The sequence below is a fragment of the Salminus brasiliensis genome, chromosome 20 (genome assembly GCF_030463535.1).
Source record: "Salminus brasiliensis chromosome 20, fSalBra1.hap2, whole genome shotgun sequence".
Lineage (NCBI taxonomy): Eukaryota > Metazoa > Chordata > Actinopteri > Characiformes > Bryconidae > Salminus > Salminus brasiliensis.
This window is the reverse complement of record NC_132897.1, coordinates 29,107,546-29,124,556: the sequence shown is the minus strand read 5'-3', so window position 1 is coordinate 29,124,556 and position 17,011 is coordinate 29,107,546. Positions and strand designations below refer to the sequence as shown.

Below are 17,011 nucleotides of genomic sequence, written 5' to 3'. Positions count from 1 at the left end.
CATTCATAACCACTTTGTCTAATGGCATTTTTTCCAAATTTTAACTAGACATCATCTGGTTCATCACTGGTTCATCACTGTGAGGATGGTAAGTTGGTAGGCTGACTTGGTAAGTTTGTGTAGAACGGAGCATGTCACATCAAACCACTCTTTACATCTTAACAATGTCAGTTTAAGAAATTGAGGAACATTGGTGGAGTTCCCCCAGAAGCCACCTAGAACTCCAGCTCAACCTCTCAGAGTTTTCGCCCTACAAACAATCTCGTATCGTATAGCCATATGTTAAGAGCATGGTCAAATGAATCAAATGAATATTGTCATATTGTCATGAGTTTTCACAGTATATCTTACTACTTCTGCTGTGTGTCAAAACATTCAGTAATGTCTTTGATTTTGTATTTGCATTTCAGTGAGATGAAGCTATAGCTGCTGTGTATCCAGGAATCCTAGATATGATAATGGCTGAGCTCACAATTTCAATGAACCCGTGGTCAATCGTGCTGAAAATGCGCAGAGGCCCTCTTGGACGGCACGGCCTTTGATGCGGCCTGGCTCTGAAGTGAGTGTTTGACAAGGGTCACTGTGTGGCATTCGGGAGTGGTGTTTACACCTCTCTAAGCCAGTGGAAACATGCTGTCTATTAGCAATTTGATCACAAAAGCATTCACTATTTTTCCCCATTGTGTGTGGCAGTAGAAAATCAGGCCAGAGCTTTACACAGTTGAGTTGCTGCTATTCTCATGCTTCTTGCTTCTAGCATGTTTGAAACGTGACTTTATACAATAGCTTTAAAGAACTATTAACAGGTCTATGTTGTACTTTAAAATCTAGGACTGAAAAACAGTACAATGACTTGTATTCTTGTTATTTTTGTATTTTCTTTGCGTTCATATTAAATGAGTAATTGTGAAGCACTGGCACTCAATACACATTTAACAAGGCCTACTGTTGGCAGCCTCTACTGGTTTTATCACGTGGTTCAACTATGCCACTGAAAAGAACATGAGTCTTCTTTGAACTCATTTAGTGGAACACGTTTTACTGCATACTGTGTGTGAGAAAGCACATTTCTCAGTTCACATGTCCATGGTTGTGACATCATGACTATAATGACATCAAACTGTGCTGTCTTTGAAACTATACATACACTGTATGGGCATGAAACTTAAATAATGTTCACATCAAACTCTTCCATTTAAAAAAAAAAAAGCAAGGACAATCCAGTTTCCAGTTATTCAACCATCAATGCAACCTTCCTATCCTTCATTATTTGTGCTCCATCATTCACAAACTATAAACTCCTATAAATGCTGCTTTCGGCTGTGGAGTCTTTTCCACCAAATTCTCTCCAAACTCAGGCATTTCTTCTTTCTACCTTTTCTTCTATTATTATTATTAGCTAATTTGTATTATACAATTAGCTACAGAGACATTTATGTTTTCTATCTCATCTTGTCAGTTAGAGCGTGCCTCCACTTCTCAAAACTCATCTGCCCAACATCTCTATCTTCTATTTCCCAAACAGATGTTTTGCCTCTGGCACTGTTTTGTTACATCTACAGATGGCTGACCCAATTCTTTACAATCCAGGTTTAGAATGAACTGAGCCAAGCTTAAACCTGCATTTCTTACCACTCCACAGTATTTACACAGTTTTACCCTTACCTGAAATGAAAACTTATTTGGTGTCTGAATTTAATTTTTATCTTCCAAATGTAAATTGTGAACTTGAGCCTATTGTGAATAGGCTAATTTAGCTAACAAGTGTATTCATTTTTCTGACTTACTCAAACCCATTATAAACATACATGAAACCCAATTAAGTCGTAAACCCAATTAAGTTGTTTCACATACATGAGACCCAAAAAACGTTGTTTATCACCCCTGCAACTCTGCATCCTCTACTTAGCAAGAAATGCCCCAATGTTCCCATTCCCAACTCATCCCAAAAGTATTGAATGGAGCACCATCATTCCAAAGAACACAGTTCTACTGCTCCACAGCTCAACCCCTCTAGCCCATGCTTGGCATTATTGTGCCAATAGGTTCATGTTTATCTGCTCCAGATAGTCACATTCTATTGCCAGTACTTCTCTACAGGGACTAAACAACCTGTTTACATTTGAATATTATTATATTATTACTATACTTGTCCCTCGATGCCTGGATAAGATTTTTTCCTGAATGAGCTCCTCTCATCTATATTATTAAACTATATTCTAAAACATACTGCTGCACAATGAATCAAATTTCAATACTTCCAAAATTCCATTCTAACACACACAGTGCCACAGTGATGTGATGACACTGGGAATGTTGATGTGCTTTCCAGCGTTAAACCTGTTCTTTCTGCATGGAAAGCAAGAGATGTAATCGATCAGCACACAAACATTCCAGCTCAAACATTACCTTCATAACTTCATGAGTACGCTCAGGGACTGACAAAGCACACTGTGTCACCAGGAGGACATTTTAAGCAATAAATAATAAATACATGCTTTTATTTTTGTAGGCCTATAAAGGGGGGACGTTCTGTGTTAATTTAAAGAAGAGAATAACTAACTCGTGATTAATTTGCTTTTTTATTAAGCCTAATTTTGCAATGTAATTTATAGCATATTTCACATGCATTAATGCGCTTAAAAAGAAAGTTAGGCAGAATTACATCATTAAAGATTAGTGGAATCAAAGATTAATGTCAGCTGTAGACCCTATATGGTCACTTCTAGCAAAGCCATACCACCAATTTATAACATGCGAGGGAATTATTGCATGTTTTCTAATATTGCACAATTAAATGGCCCTTTACACAGAACTTATATCATTATTATTTTTTACGAAATATATTGCTAAAACATCGACAACGACCCCTTACATATTGTTTTGAAAATGACGTCGTTTTAATGTTACTTTTATTTTGACAAGTAATCATTACGTCATATAATAATATCATCACGTGTGTGTGTCCTGCTTTCGATGGCAGCAAAGTTAACCTGAAAATCGACTTTTTCGTAATAATAATAATTGCGAATTTCCTGGCATAAAATTAGTGAACCGATTATGTACAAGATGTGAATGAGGCAGGTTAGCGACTTGGTGGCGCGCAAACAACACGCTAAACTCGGGGTTTGAGAGGTTTAGGTAGTAGCGTTAGCTCCCAAACGTGCTCTGTTCGAGATCACTGCTCGATAACTGTAAGTATGAGCACGATGTGTCATGCAGCTACATCGTGTAGTATTACACCAGATCTCGGCTGGCACACTATATATAACGCTAAAATGTGGGGAAGAAATTCCAGTTGTCGTCGTACTGAACCTAAATAATGAAACACAAGTTCAAAATGTGATGCAACATTATAAGATTATTCAACCTTTAATTTAATATTACAACGATAAATTCCGTTTCCAGTGACAATCCGTTTCCCAATATTAATATTTATAACCATTGATTAATTCATCTTTCCGTTATTTAATCTTTAATTCTTCTTAAATTCACTCTAAAAAATTTTTAAGTGTTCTAAGATGCAATACTGTGCAAACGCGTCAGTAATTTAACATTTGTATAACTGCAATAATAACTGCAATAGCATAAACATACTTTAGACAATTATGAACGTATTTGAACATGTGAAATGTTCTTTGTATGGGTTGTATGTTCAGTTCTTTTGCTAGAGAGAGTAGGTAGTGGAAATTGTTAATGTGCAAAAATCTATGTCTGTCAACAACAATTAATTCAGTTCAGTTTTATTTATAACTATTTATACATTTCTTTATTTATAATAAATTATTTTAAGTTTCCTTAAGAACTTTTTTGTAGGTAATAGAACATGTATTATGATAATAGTTCAGTAGTTAAAGCCCTTGTCATTAAGAGAATGTGTGTCTTTTTGCTGTTAATATTCCAGGTAGTGCTGTAATGATGGCGCAGCTCTCAGGGAAGGCTTTGCGCTTGCTTAGCGTGAAGAGACTCCTACATCCATATATGAGTGTGGCTTGGGCATCTACCCATAAGGCTATAATATTTGATATGTTTGGAGTGCTGATACCATCACCTCTCCCTATAGCAACAGGTACTATGCACAATGTGCTTTCTATGTTTCATGCTGTCAAACAGTTCCATAAGCCTGCATCAAATAGGCAACAGACAGCTTCAGCACAGAGTTGTTATGTGATTTAGTGAATCACTGCCATATCCTGAACATATCAGCTGTCTTGTCAGCCTTAATATTGATTTACTGCTGTTTTCTTCCCTTTCATGTAATCTTATTTAGCTATGCATAATATTATTTTTCAATTCAATGTGATCCATTATTGACAATTGTGTTTACTGTTTCTACACTAATTAGGAATATCTTTTTCTCTGACAGAGTGGGAAGATAAGAATGGTGTTCCGCATGGCACTATAGGCCAGGCTATAAGAACAGGGGGCAGTGGGAACACCTGGAAGAAGTACATGAGAGGGGAACTGGGACCAAAAGAGTTTGTGCAAGCCTTCAGCCGGGACTGCAGTAGAATCGTATGTTGTCAGCAGAAAATTGAGATTATTGAAAGAAAGGCCTATTATGAGTAAGGTTTTCCATGTCAATAACGTTGGAATAATAGAGTGATCTTCCATTTAGTATCTTGGTACGGCATACAGTCAAAATCCTTATTTATCTATAGGCTCCATTTGAATGCAGATTTGATAAAAAGTGCATTCTGGGAAACAAGCAGAGTATGTATTTATATGATTGCTATTGTAATAAAACCTATATTTATACTTAATGGGCAAAATGCCAATATTAAAATGATGAAGATCGGAATACTGTTTGCTGTCTGCTTATAAAAACCTCAAATCCAACATTTGCACAATACCTATGCCCACCAATACCAAAATGCCATTTCTACCTTTATCTTTATTTTTTAATGTTGAGTCATTTGAAACTGCATCAGTGGTCACAGATCACATCTCCCATATTGTTGTTTCAGGCAGGCTTCGATGTCAATATTGGTGCTTTCCACTCCGCTTTAACCAGTGACTTCATGACACAGCCTCTCACAATTATGGTGGAAGCTGTGCAGTGTGCCCGTGCGGAGGGTTTCAAGACCGCTGTACTTAGCAACAACTTTCTGCTTCCTGGAGGAAAGACTTACATGCCTCTGGACCGCTCCCTGTTTGATGTGGTAAATGATTTAGCCTCATTTTGTCCCTTGGCCATGAAATTAACACGCGCTGACTTAGACACTGTGCCCACTGTTGCACCATTCAAGGAAACAACAGCATAAGTTAAAACTAACTAATAACCTCAGCTATAGTGACATTGTTTTTGAAAATCACCATAATGTGGCATCACATTTGATAGGATACAGTCTTCCATTTGCAATCAGAGCGCAACAGTTTCTTGATTATACTGTTTTTTGTCTCTCTATCTCAACATTAGATTGTGGAGTCCTGCAAGGTGGGCTTATGTAAGCCGGATCCCAGGATCTATCAACTGTGTGTTAACAGACTAGGGGTCTCCCCTCATGAAGCCGTGTTTCTGGATGATCTGGGTCAAAACGTTGAGGCTGCAGTGCACTTAGGAATGCATGGTATCACGGTGAGTTCTGTAAAAACACAGTTTCATTGTAGTTTCAAGTGTTGGTTAAATACAAGATGCTTGGGTGATTAACAGTAGTCGTTGCAATGTTTTGTTGTTGTGCAATTATTAGTTATTTCAGTAGTAAATTATTATTCTTCACACAGTACAGGATGAGTAGTACGGGTTTTAATTTTACCAAAGTCAGACTAAGTTTGACTGACTTACAAAGCCAAAAATTAACCAGCCCCATCCATATCTGATGACAGTGGTCAGAATCTGATACGTATCTGTTCAGCACCACCATGTGGCCAAACCAAGTTCATAAGTTCTCTCACACTTGTTGTTAACGTATAGTGGTACAATAAACTGAACACATGGTTATTAATACACATCATATCAATTGTAATAAGTAACAGTTTACACTGCACATACAAATGAAACTACATCAACATTTTTAATTTGAAGATATGCACATTTTTTTATTTATTGAGGGAAAACGTACCTAAAACAGCTCCTATAGAAAGAAATGTAGTTAATTACACAATGAGACAATATATTTTAGAAACCAAAACATTTCTGAAGTGGCTGATGTTGTAGAATAGAATATTTTTGTATTCATAGCTGCAACAGTGCATTCTGAAATATACAATAGCAAATAACAGCTGTAGTGTCATGTAAATTGTTTTTGTCTCTGATCATTCTAAATATCAGCGAAGCTCAGTCTTTGGTCAGTGTTTCTCACAGTCACACCATAATCAAGGTTTGATGACTGTAGTTTTCTCATTGGACCTGTGTGTGAATGCCTGAACTTGTTTGTGTGTCAATCACCACAGAGTGTTAACTGTTTCATTACTGTGACTGAAGGCCAACTGTGCTTATTAATGTGCTTGTGTTTACAGATTTGCACCATTTGTACCATGACACTACTGTCTAAAGAGAGTCAAATTAGTGTTCGGAGTAGTTGAAAACTAAAACAGACCCATAAATGTAATGAATGTAATTGTCTTTAGGTCCGAGATCCTGCATTGGCTGTCAAGGAGCTGGAGCAGGTTCTGAAGGTGCCCTTATCTGGCTTTGTTCCAGGATCCCGCTCTGTGAGACCAACCGAACAGTTTCCTATGGACCAGATAACCCAGTATCTCAGCAAGGCTGTTCAGCTTCCTCACACAGGTACACTACAGTTTATTATGAAACTAAGTGTCGAACATGCTGTCCCTTTTTGTGTATATTCATTATTATTATTCATTACATCTTTGATGTATTCATACATTAGTTAAACTCATGTCTGGTCAGGGTTCATTGCAAAATGGTTTTACAACTTGATTGATTGTTTTGCAAATCAGAATCGTCATAATAGCAGCAAAAGTAGGCAATATAAGAGGCTCATGGGAAAAGTGTAATAAGCAGTAGGTAATATCATTTTGTAACAAATGGGTTGAGGTAGGCTGCATGTGCAGAGAGACTTTATTAGGGCAATAGCAATACTCAACATTAGGCCAGGCAGACGTCAAGAAATGAGTAGGCATGTACAACACAGGCAAATCCATAATCCAGACCAAGAGCCACACCAGAAATTTGTAGTATAACCGTGACTTTACAAAGAGCACCCAGAACGAAGGTGCTTAAGAAGAGTCCTAATCAGTCCAAGCCTCAAGTTAAGGGCTGTTTAAAATATGGGCACACTTGGTTTGCAGTTACTGTTGTTTATTAATAGCAATGGAATAAAAAGGTATAAAAGATATACAGCACTTATCAAAAAGGGTGTTAGGGCACAGCAATGATGTACAGGAAAGCAAAGCAAATACACAAGTTGGACCCCTTTCAGCTCTGGCAGGTGCCCAGTCGGATCGGTATTCCGGGTGATGCATGCTCTGTCCCCATGGCTGAGCTCCATTGAGAGGCCGTGGGAAAACCCATTTTATAGAGATATTGGCGGCTACAAACTTGAGCCTTTGCATTAGAGAAGGGACCATGGTTGGCCATGACTCTCCTCCTCGCAATCAGACATGACTTCTCATTAAATTATCAAGTATGTGTGTGTGTGTTGAGACTGCTTTGCATGAGCTACTACACAACTTAATGTAAAACAGTGGTTGTACATCGCCAGTAACTACACAATGAAATATAGTAGTTGTATATCACCAGTTTGAACATTATTAAAATGTAAATGTGAATTGGAGTTTGCAGACCTGAGCTAAATGCTGGGGGCTTTATACCCCTCTAGCCCATGCCTGGTATCCTATTGTGCCAATAGGTTTATGTTTTTACTGCTCCAAAGAGTCTTCTTTTCTTCTATTCAATAGGCAATACTTATTTACAGGGATTAGACAAGCTGTGTGTGCATTTGCTGAATGCATTCACTAGAATGGGTGTCATTCATTAGAAGGGTTTTAGAAATGTTTGTGGAAATTTGGATGTGAACCTTTGTTTTTAGTAACTGGTAAATGGTGAAAAATTCTGGTAAATGGTGATCAATCCAGTCCATTTTTTTTTACCCATTCCTCTTTACAAAACTTCTTCAACAGTGAAGTTGGTGGTTGGCCTTACATAAACTGTTATTTTTAGGTCATTCCACAACATTTATATTGATTAAGAACTAGATTTGAATCTGCCCATTCCAAAAATTTTATCCTGCTTTACCCATTCCCTGGTATATTTACTTGTTGTTGCCTTGCTGAATGATCCACTTATGGATAAGCTTCAGTTCATTAATAGATAACTTGTTCTCCTGTGAATTTCATCTAATGGCAAGCAATTCTGAACCAAGGGAGCAGCCCTAAAACATGATCCTGCCACCCCTATGCTTAACAGTTGAGATAAGGTTCTTACTATATGTTTAAATGCTGTGTTTGTGTTTTTGGTAAGCATAACTTTTTTCTTTTGGACCAAAAAGTTTCTATTTTGGATTATTCTGTGCATAGAAAGTTATTCCAGTAGGCTTCTGGGTTATTAATTTGATCTTAAGCACACTTCAGACAGGCAGCAGTATTCTCATTGTAGAGGAAAGTCTTCCTCCTTGCTATCCTGCAACACACACCATTCTCGTTCAGTGTTTGCCTGATGGCAAGTTCTTTTGAACTTTCCATAATATCCCCTAGTATGTACTGCAGCCTTGGGGTAACAGCTAGTCCTTGGGAGAGTAACATAATTGCTGAATTTCCTCCATTTATACATAATCTGCTTCTCAATTAGTGTAGGCTAACTTTTTATAAATGTTTTTTTTTTTTACTTTTCCAGCCTGGTAAGCTTGTAACTGGATAACTCTCAGGTTACAAGATTCGTTACTGGGTGTAGAAATCTTAGCATCAAATTTGGTGAAATTATTGCACACACCATCAAGGTTTGATCATTTAATTATAATTCTCTGCACATACTCTTAATTCCTATACTGGTTGTGCATCACTTGTTTAATTTAATTCTCTTTATCTAATTGTAGGACTTTGTCAAGTTCTAATTTAAAATGGGCAGTGGTGGCTCAGCGGTTAGAGCGCTGGGATATTGATAACAGGGTTGTGGGTTCGATTCCCGGGCTCGGCAAGCTGCCACTGTTGGGCCCTTGAGCAAGGCCCTTTACCCTCTCTGCTCCCCGGGCTGCCCACCGCTCTGGGTGTGTGTCTGTACTCACTGCCCCTAACACGTGTGTGTGTGAGTGTGTGTTCACTACCAGATGGGTTAAATGCGGAGGACACATTTCGCTGTACACTGTACAGTGACAAATACGTGCACCTTTACCTTTACCTTTACCTTTAATTTATGTAGGAACCTTCTAGGGGCATGGTACATAATGATCACCAGATCATCATAATGACCAGATCTCTACCCTTTAACAACATTATAAAAATATCCAGATAACCTTATCTTAGTGTAATTATTACATACATTATGTATCTTTTCTTCAAATATTTTGACTGATTGAATTTTAATGGATTTATAATTCATTTATAAAATAAAATGGCTTTGACTAGACACATCACATATCTCAGGATAAATTTGAAAGACCTTACACGTGTTTTTAAAGCTCTAAATGGACAAGAACCAGTGCACTTCACAAAATGTCTGTCTGTTAGTATTCCAACATGTTATCTTGGATTTGCAGATTCTGGACTTTTGCAAATCCCTTCTGTTTTCTTTTACTATGCTTCTAAAAGTGTGGAATCCAATTCCTTTTATTAAACCTCCAATCTAAAATGGGCGCACACAAAAAGAGGGAAACATCTATTTTAAATTACACTATTTTTATGTATTTATCTTTTTAAAAGAATCTGTCATACTTAATACTCTAAATTCAAATGTATTTTTTATAATATTGAAATCTGTTTTTCTTGGTATTCTGCTTATTTCATTTCAGAACCAGTTACAGTCCGACAATTCAGCCATAGTCACTCAGATTCCACATACCTCCTCAGCTGTACCTCCTCAGGGCACCAGATTGTGCTAAAAAAGAAATCCGATACTGAAGGTCTGAGGAATGAGTGCAGGTTTGCCCTATTTCCTAAGAGTTGTTTTATTCATAATAAGGTCGTTCATTCATATTTAACATAGATCATTGTTGCCAATAAGGTGACTGAGAGGGTTGAATTCATGTGTGTTTGTGAGTATTAATGTTTTTTTTTCTGCAGTCTTCTCAAGACACTTAAAAAAGTTGGAGTTCCTGTACCGCATATTATTGCTCAGTGCGAAGTGCCCAGGTAGGAGTATGTTCATATCAGAACTAGCTTTATCCAGTAAAAGTTGACTTGAATATGTGTAAATCATGTTTTAGTTCTTGTCTTTTAAGAGCTTTGAAATATGATTTGCATTCAATTTTCATTACTTTCTTTTTTGCCAGTGTCATGGACACCCCGTTTTACCTGAGATCTTACTCCCCAGGACGAGTGTTTAATGACCCCTCTCTACCTGAACTGGATGCTAATGGGAAGAAATGTGTGTATGAGGCTATGATTCAAACACTGTGTCAGATACATCGAGTGGACCTCAGAGCCACAGGCCTACAGGACCTTGGAAAACCAGGTAGAATGTTATTGAAGATGTAAATTGAAAAATAAGGGAATTATTTTTATTTATTTAATCAAAAAGTAAATCATTATCCTTTTCAAACTATTACTTACTTTTCCCAACATGTAATGTTGTACTTTACCCATTACCATAAGTCCATAATAATGATGGTGTAGTATAACTAAATGTAGTCACAGTAGTAATGGTAAGAGTAATGATGGTTAATAGTGGTAATATTAGTAGTGGCAGGTGGTTAAGAGTTCATGTAGATTTTAACAAGACCAAACACGTGGCGCAAGTGATGGGGGACCTTGGTGGTTGGACTAGTGGGTGGCAGCTGGTCTGACGCCAGTAGAGGGGACCCCAGCAGTCAGTCTTCTAACAGATTGGGCCAAATGAGCGGGCGGCCATTTACTCAGAGAAGGTAAAGAGACAGAGAGAGGCTGACAACTCCGGCAGGTCTGACTATTACAGGCTAATTGATAGGTGAGAGCCAAAGGGTAGCAGAGCCACAGGAGCACCCTGAAACACTAGCATCCATCTGCTCCACCGTCCACAAATCTGAGTGATTGCATGGAAGCAGATGCTCCAGCATCTCAGTTTACTACAATTCCCTGTGTTCATGAATCTGCAACCTTTATCTAATCTTTATCTAATATTCCCTGCATGTGCGACGATATGACAGATGTGACAGTGAAGTTTGTAAACTATACAAAAAAAACTAAACATTGTTTGAAAGTGAAATTGTTGAATGGCTTGTATTTCAGTGAACTTTATGGAATCTCAAGTGAAGATGTTGGTGCAGCAGTATAAGTCTCATGAGTCTCAGCCCATTCCAGCCATGAATAGACTGATAGAGTGGCTCCTGTCACATCTCCCTAAGCAGCAGAGAACCACACTGCTGCATGGAAGCTTCAGGTTGGAGACACATTTGCAGTACTCGTTTTAAGGGTACAAACTAAATTATCAAAGGCTTCAAACATTAAAATGATCATTTATGATCATCCCATTTGAACAACCAACCAGGCATTTCAGAGTGAAAAGGTACTTAATTCACATGGGCCCACTGAATTGCACAATGACTTAGTGAATCAGTCACACTAAGCAAAAACAGAGGCTTTCATGCACCCTGCATCACTGTAATGTTAGCAGCCTCAGTATCGCTCAAGTTTAAATAAACTCACAAATCATTTGCCTTATTTTCACAAATTTAATAAATGTACTCATGCACTTCACTATTAATTTTTGCCTTAAAAACAAATCTCAAGAATTGAAGCAAAAACCATTAAGATCAAAATTCATTAATTCATTCATGTGTGTCCAAACTGATCATCTGACTTTGCATTTTAACTGGATTTCCTTTGCAGACTGAACCACCTGGTGTTTGACTCAGAGAAGCCAGAGGTGACGGCAGTGTTGGGCTGGGGCCTTTCCACTTTAGGAGACCCGCTTGTGGATGTGGCTTCCTCTTGTATGCCCCGATACTTACCTTCTATCACTTCTGCACAACCAGGTAAGAGCAGGTCCAGTCCAGCCAAACCATTGATGCATTAAGCATTAGGTCAAAGGTTATTAAGTGTATTCCTTAATTATGGTGTGAAATGAACTGGCTATAAACAGAGTAGGGAAAGAAAATGATTATAATCACCTAATTTGTTGATTGATTAATCTGTGCTAGCCATGTTATATGTAACTTTTTAAACACTATACTGCTTTATCGTGCTAGACCGTCTGAAGGATACTTTCTGTTCATTACATGGAGAAGCTGAGTTGTAGTCGAACTTAGATTTTTACTGTTGAAACATTCCACTTACCAGACAAACGGGGTATCCAGAGGAAATATCCGCTTTGCTTTAGGTCCTTAGGGCAGCACTGTAAGCTCAATGAAGGTGGTCTGAGACAAGCTTAGTCTGAGAAAGACTCTAGTTGCACATTTGGTTGCAAATTTAGCAATGGCATACAAGTCACTAATAAAAATGAACCAGTAACACAAAATATGCCTCTTTTTTTTTTTTCTTATTTTGCTTGCCAAAAAAAATAATCTGAATCTGATCCGAACCCTGAGTTTTGTGATTAATTACACCACTAGTGTTTGCTATAGACTTAACTAGTACTAAACAGCGATGATCACTGAGTACAAAGCACTTTTTAAATGATTGAGGTTAGCATTAGCATGACTGGCAGACAGTCATATCCTGTGCTGTGATTATGCCTTACTGTGTAACATCAATGAACTACTTAAATCAGTGGTCTTCAACCCGCCCCCTAAAGAGTCACCTACAGCTCCAACCCAAATGCAGCACAGCCCATTCAGCGAATCAAAGACCTCTGTAGGCAGTGATCACTTAGATCAGATGGAGCCAAAGTCTGTGTGAAGGAAGCTCTATAGAAAACCACTGTTGACCTTTTTTGGCTTTTTTCAGCTGGTCTTTCTAATGAACCTTTCTAATTACTTTTTAACAAAAATGTAAGTGAAATGACAGAATATATGATGATTTTTACTCTCCAGTCATTTGTACTTCCCAGCTAGTGGAAGATGTTACTAATGTTTTTGTTCCAGGTACAGCTTAAATACATATAATGAGAATGAAATCCAGTCAGATTTTTATTTTGACTGTAAACCCGCTTCTCACAGCTACTGTTGTACTGAGTTACTATTCGACTAGTAGAGTATAAACTGCATTTACGTCTTTCAACATTTAAACATTCTCAGTTTATCAAACAAAATATATACTACAAATTCTGATACCACCAAAGGCTGTGCCTAATTAAGGTTTGATTATAAAGTCTGTTTTGTGAACAGTTGGGTAAGAAAATTATTGTGTCTTTTTTGAATGAGTATCTTCTTGTCAGTAATTCTTGGTGAAGATAATGATGTCACATAAACAGCAGACAAAAAATGTTATGACCATGAAACATTTTGATAACATCTGATACCATTATATATGCAAAAAGAATGGTGATGTTGGATTTTACCAATATTGCTCCACACTAGTTAAAACTATGGGTCAAATGGTCAATGTAATGACTTACTGATCATCTTACAATTAAAGGAAACTTTTGAAATGTGTTTTTAATGTTGGTGCTGACCTTGCACAAGGCAAGTTGTTGACTTTTTGTTGTGCCTTCGTAGAGAACAAGCATGCTTCAGTGGGCATTCCCAGTGCAGAGGAAATGTTTGAGCTGTACAGCAAAGCAATGGGACTCAAGAGCATTCCCAACTGGCAGTTCTTCATGGCCTTCTGCTTTTTCCACCAGGCTGTTATCCTGCAGAATCATAATACAAACTTCCTCAAAGGTAATTGAACAAACCTTTTAAAGGTCTAAAGAACTTGACCTCAATGTAAAGGTTGTTCAGGCTCCCACATCTTGCAAATGTCTGGCTTACTGTTGCATCTTTGCAGCAAAAACAGTTCCATGTAACAGGATGATTATAATTTCTAATTAAAGAAATTCTAATTAAATTTCAACTATAACTAAATTAAATTTGAACTATACAAGAAGGCAAAGTACTCCCAAACTTTTGAAACATGGTAAACAACTTACAACTTACTTATTTTTAATTTAGAAAATCACATAAAAGCAGAATTAATAGGACATAGGATTTGTCATTTCATATCATTTAAATAGTTTTTAAGATTATGGCTAACATTTAAATTTCTAATTGTCCAGGCACTGCAGGTACAAGACACATAGAAGATATGGCAGAAGTGGCATGGGACTTCGCTACAAAGGAGGGCTTTCGTATCTTCAATGCTATGCCCAGGGCAGCAGGCTTTTAAAGAAAAACTGTCCGTTCACAGCTGAACATGCAGACTTCTCACCAAGAAGCTTAATTCTTGTCCTGATGTGCACTTAGAATCAGATCAGGGAACTGTGTGATATGTAATGTGATATGATATGGCTTCACTTTGTGGACAAAAGTCCAGTAATAATTACAGACAAAAGTAAGACCTACTCACGAAGAAGCAGGTGTGCACACACACACACACACACAAATATTATTTGTAATGATGAGGCCTGTTGAATTAGAAGTATTAAAGTAGGATTATACATACACATTTTGCCCTTTTGTTTTTAAGGCTGTTAAAACGTCATACATGATTCATAATGCAAATATATACATGAGATACAGAGCCAACAAAATAAATGTAAAATACTGGAAATGAATGTTTTAATAGAACCATTTTCTGTAATAGAATTCCAAATGACCAAATGTTAGATAAGGTTTAATTTATGATCCTGCATTGGCTAGTATAATGCGGAGTCATGGTGATGAAGATGGCCAACCTCTCTGAGGGATTGTTCTCTTCGGCTCTTATCACTGAGGATCAAGCTGGTGGCCAGAAATTTGTTTTGGGGCCCTTACCCTTTTTGTTATTCTGAATCTGTAAAAGACTCAAAACAATCTTGTTTAAAATGTTGAAGAAATATATCATGTTTAATTGTACAAGGTTATCATTTATTATGTTAGCTTTAATAGCTAAAGCTATAATAAACACACACACACATATATATAGTAGTTGTTATCAGATGCAGTCATAAGCACTACAACATCTTTATGTGCATAACGTGCACATACAGTTGGAAATTGAATACTTGTGGCTCCTCTCCATACAGATTTGTTTTTCCATAACCTTGCTATTTGATTTGCTGTAAAGCTGAAGGAAGACAGTCAGACTTGTATCAATAGGGCTCATTTAGCTCAAGTTGTTTGTATCGTTTGTAATCGTTTGATGAGGCCTGTTGGATTAGAAGTATTAAAAGAGGATTATTCATACACATTTTGCCCTTTATTTTTAAGGCTGTTAAAATGTCATACATGATTCATAATACAAATATATACACCAGATACAGATTGGAAATGAATACATACTGGAAATGAATGTTTTAATAGAACCATTTTCTGTAGAATTTCAAATGACCAAATGTTAGATATGGTTCAATTTATAATCCTAATTTATAAACTGTTTTGGCTAGTATAATGCTGAGTCATGGTGAGGGAGATAGCCAACCTATCTGAAGGATTGTTCTCTTTGGCATTCATCACTGAGAATCAAGCTGATCCCAGAACTGAATTTCCAGCACTTAGATAGCTGCGCCATTTAGGAGCCCCTGTAGTTCAAATCAACAGCTAACTTTAACATTTAATATAACATAGTTAGACCTATAGTTAGCTCATAGTTAAAACTGATTCAATTAAATACCAGCAAATTCTGATACACCATGTAAACAAAGCTGGAACTGAGGATGAAAAAATGAAAAGAATTCAAAGGCTACTATGCTGTGGTACTTATGTACTTTTGCAACCTTTTCCTTTTTTGTTATTCTGAATCTGTAAAAGACTCAAAACAATCTTGTTTAAAATAAAGAAATATATCATGTTTTAATTGTACAAGGTTATCATTTATTATGTTAGCCATAAGTTTTAATAGCTACAGCTATAATAAATGTATATAAATAAATAAAGAAAAAAGGATTCAGGACATTCTTTAAACCTAAACAATGTTTGCATTTCAAAAAAGCCACAATACAGGGATTTTAAATAATGCAGGTGTTAAACTAAAAGCAAAATTAGTATGTTGATAAAAATTAGAGACATAACCAACTATTTTTTAGATGTGGATCAGTATACAATATTTTTGTATTGGATTGTATTTTGTATTAGACAGCCTATTTAATGGTAAGATACATACTGAACAATGTTCTGTGCTCTAAAATAAATTATTTGTAATAATTCATTACATTGACTTGATGTATACAACAAGTGTTATTTAATGCAATTTTAAGAAGAACGGGTCTGTTAATTGTACAGTATTATTAGTATACATATGCATAAAATATTCGATTGAAATGTGTCATTTGCTAGCACATACACACACACACACACACACACACACACACACACAGCTTATTCGTCATTATGTAACCAGCGGCACTCAGCCAGCGTGTCCGCTCTTGTTCCGTTGTGCAGGTTTTGTTTGACAGTCTGAAGTTCACTGCTGCTGCACTACAGCCCAATCAGTCTCTCAACAGCAAGTGATCAGGGCAATAAAACTGTAAAACGGCCATGCTTTTTAATTATTCACCGTTCAGGCATGCTGAATAATCCTCAGTATTTTGATGGGTCATTGAGTAAACATGTGTAGGTTTTCATTTTTGTGTTTGTGGATCTGCTTTGTCACGATCAACGAGATAAGCAGGGACGGTGGCATATCAGATTACTTCCTCCTTCTACTTCAGAGCAGCTTGCTTGCTGAGTTGTCATCTGTGATTGTTGATAGGCTAGTGGCAGAACGACTAGTAACTTTCTTTCCAAAAGATAGCTTATGACTATTTACACAAAATGCATCTGTGTACCTACTGGCTTACACACTTACACAGGGTGCACAGTAGGCACTGAAGTAAAAAAAAAAATGTAAAGCCTACACACGTTTTCTTCTGAGATTGTAGTGT

General features: G+C 37.0%; 1 protein-coding gene across 2 annotated transcripts; it reads left to right on the top strand.

Moving 5' to 3' along the window:
* Positions 1–2,955: 2,955 nt before the first annotated feature.
* On the top strand, positions 2,956–15,939 carry LOC140542141 (acyl-CoA dehydrogenase family member 10-like). Of its 2 annotated transcripts, XM_072664991.1 has the most exons (13): positions 2,956–3,194; positions 3,905–4,069; positions 4,367–4,515; positions 4,968–5,162; positions 5,420–5,578; positions 6,571–6,730; positions 9,909–10,038; positions 10,180–10,248; positions 10,389–10,570; positions 11,323–11,473; positions 11,923–12,068; positions 13,689–13,853; positions 14,228–15,939. In XM_072664991.1, exons 2-13 carry the CDS (start codon positions 3,916–3,918, stop codon positions 14,335–14,337), a joined length of 1,770 nt encoding a protein of 589 aa, XP_072521092.1. In that variant the 5' UTR covers positions 2,956–3,194; positions 3,905–3,915; the 3' UTR covers positions 14,338–15,939. The 2 variants fall into 2 exon arrangements, with proteins under 2 accessions (XP_072521092.1, XP_072521093.1); XM_072664992.1 differs by lacking the exons at positions 2,956–3,194; positions 3,905–4,069 and having other exon boundaries at positions 4,424–4,565; positions 4,972–5,162.
* The last annotated feature ends 1,072 nt before the right edge of the window (positions 15,940–17,011 follow it).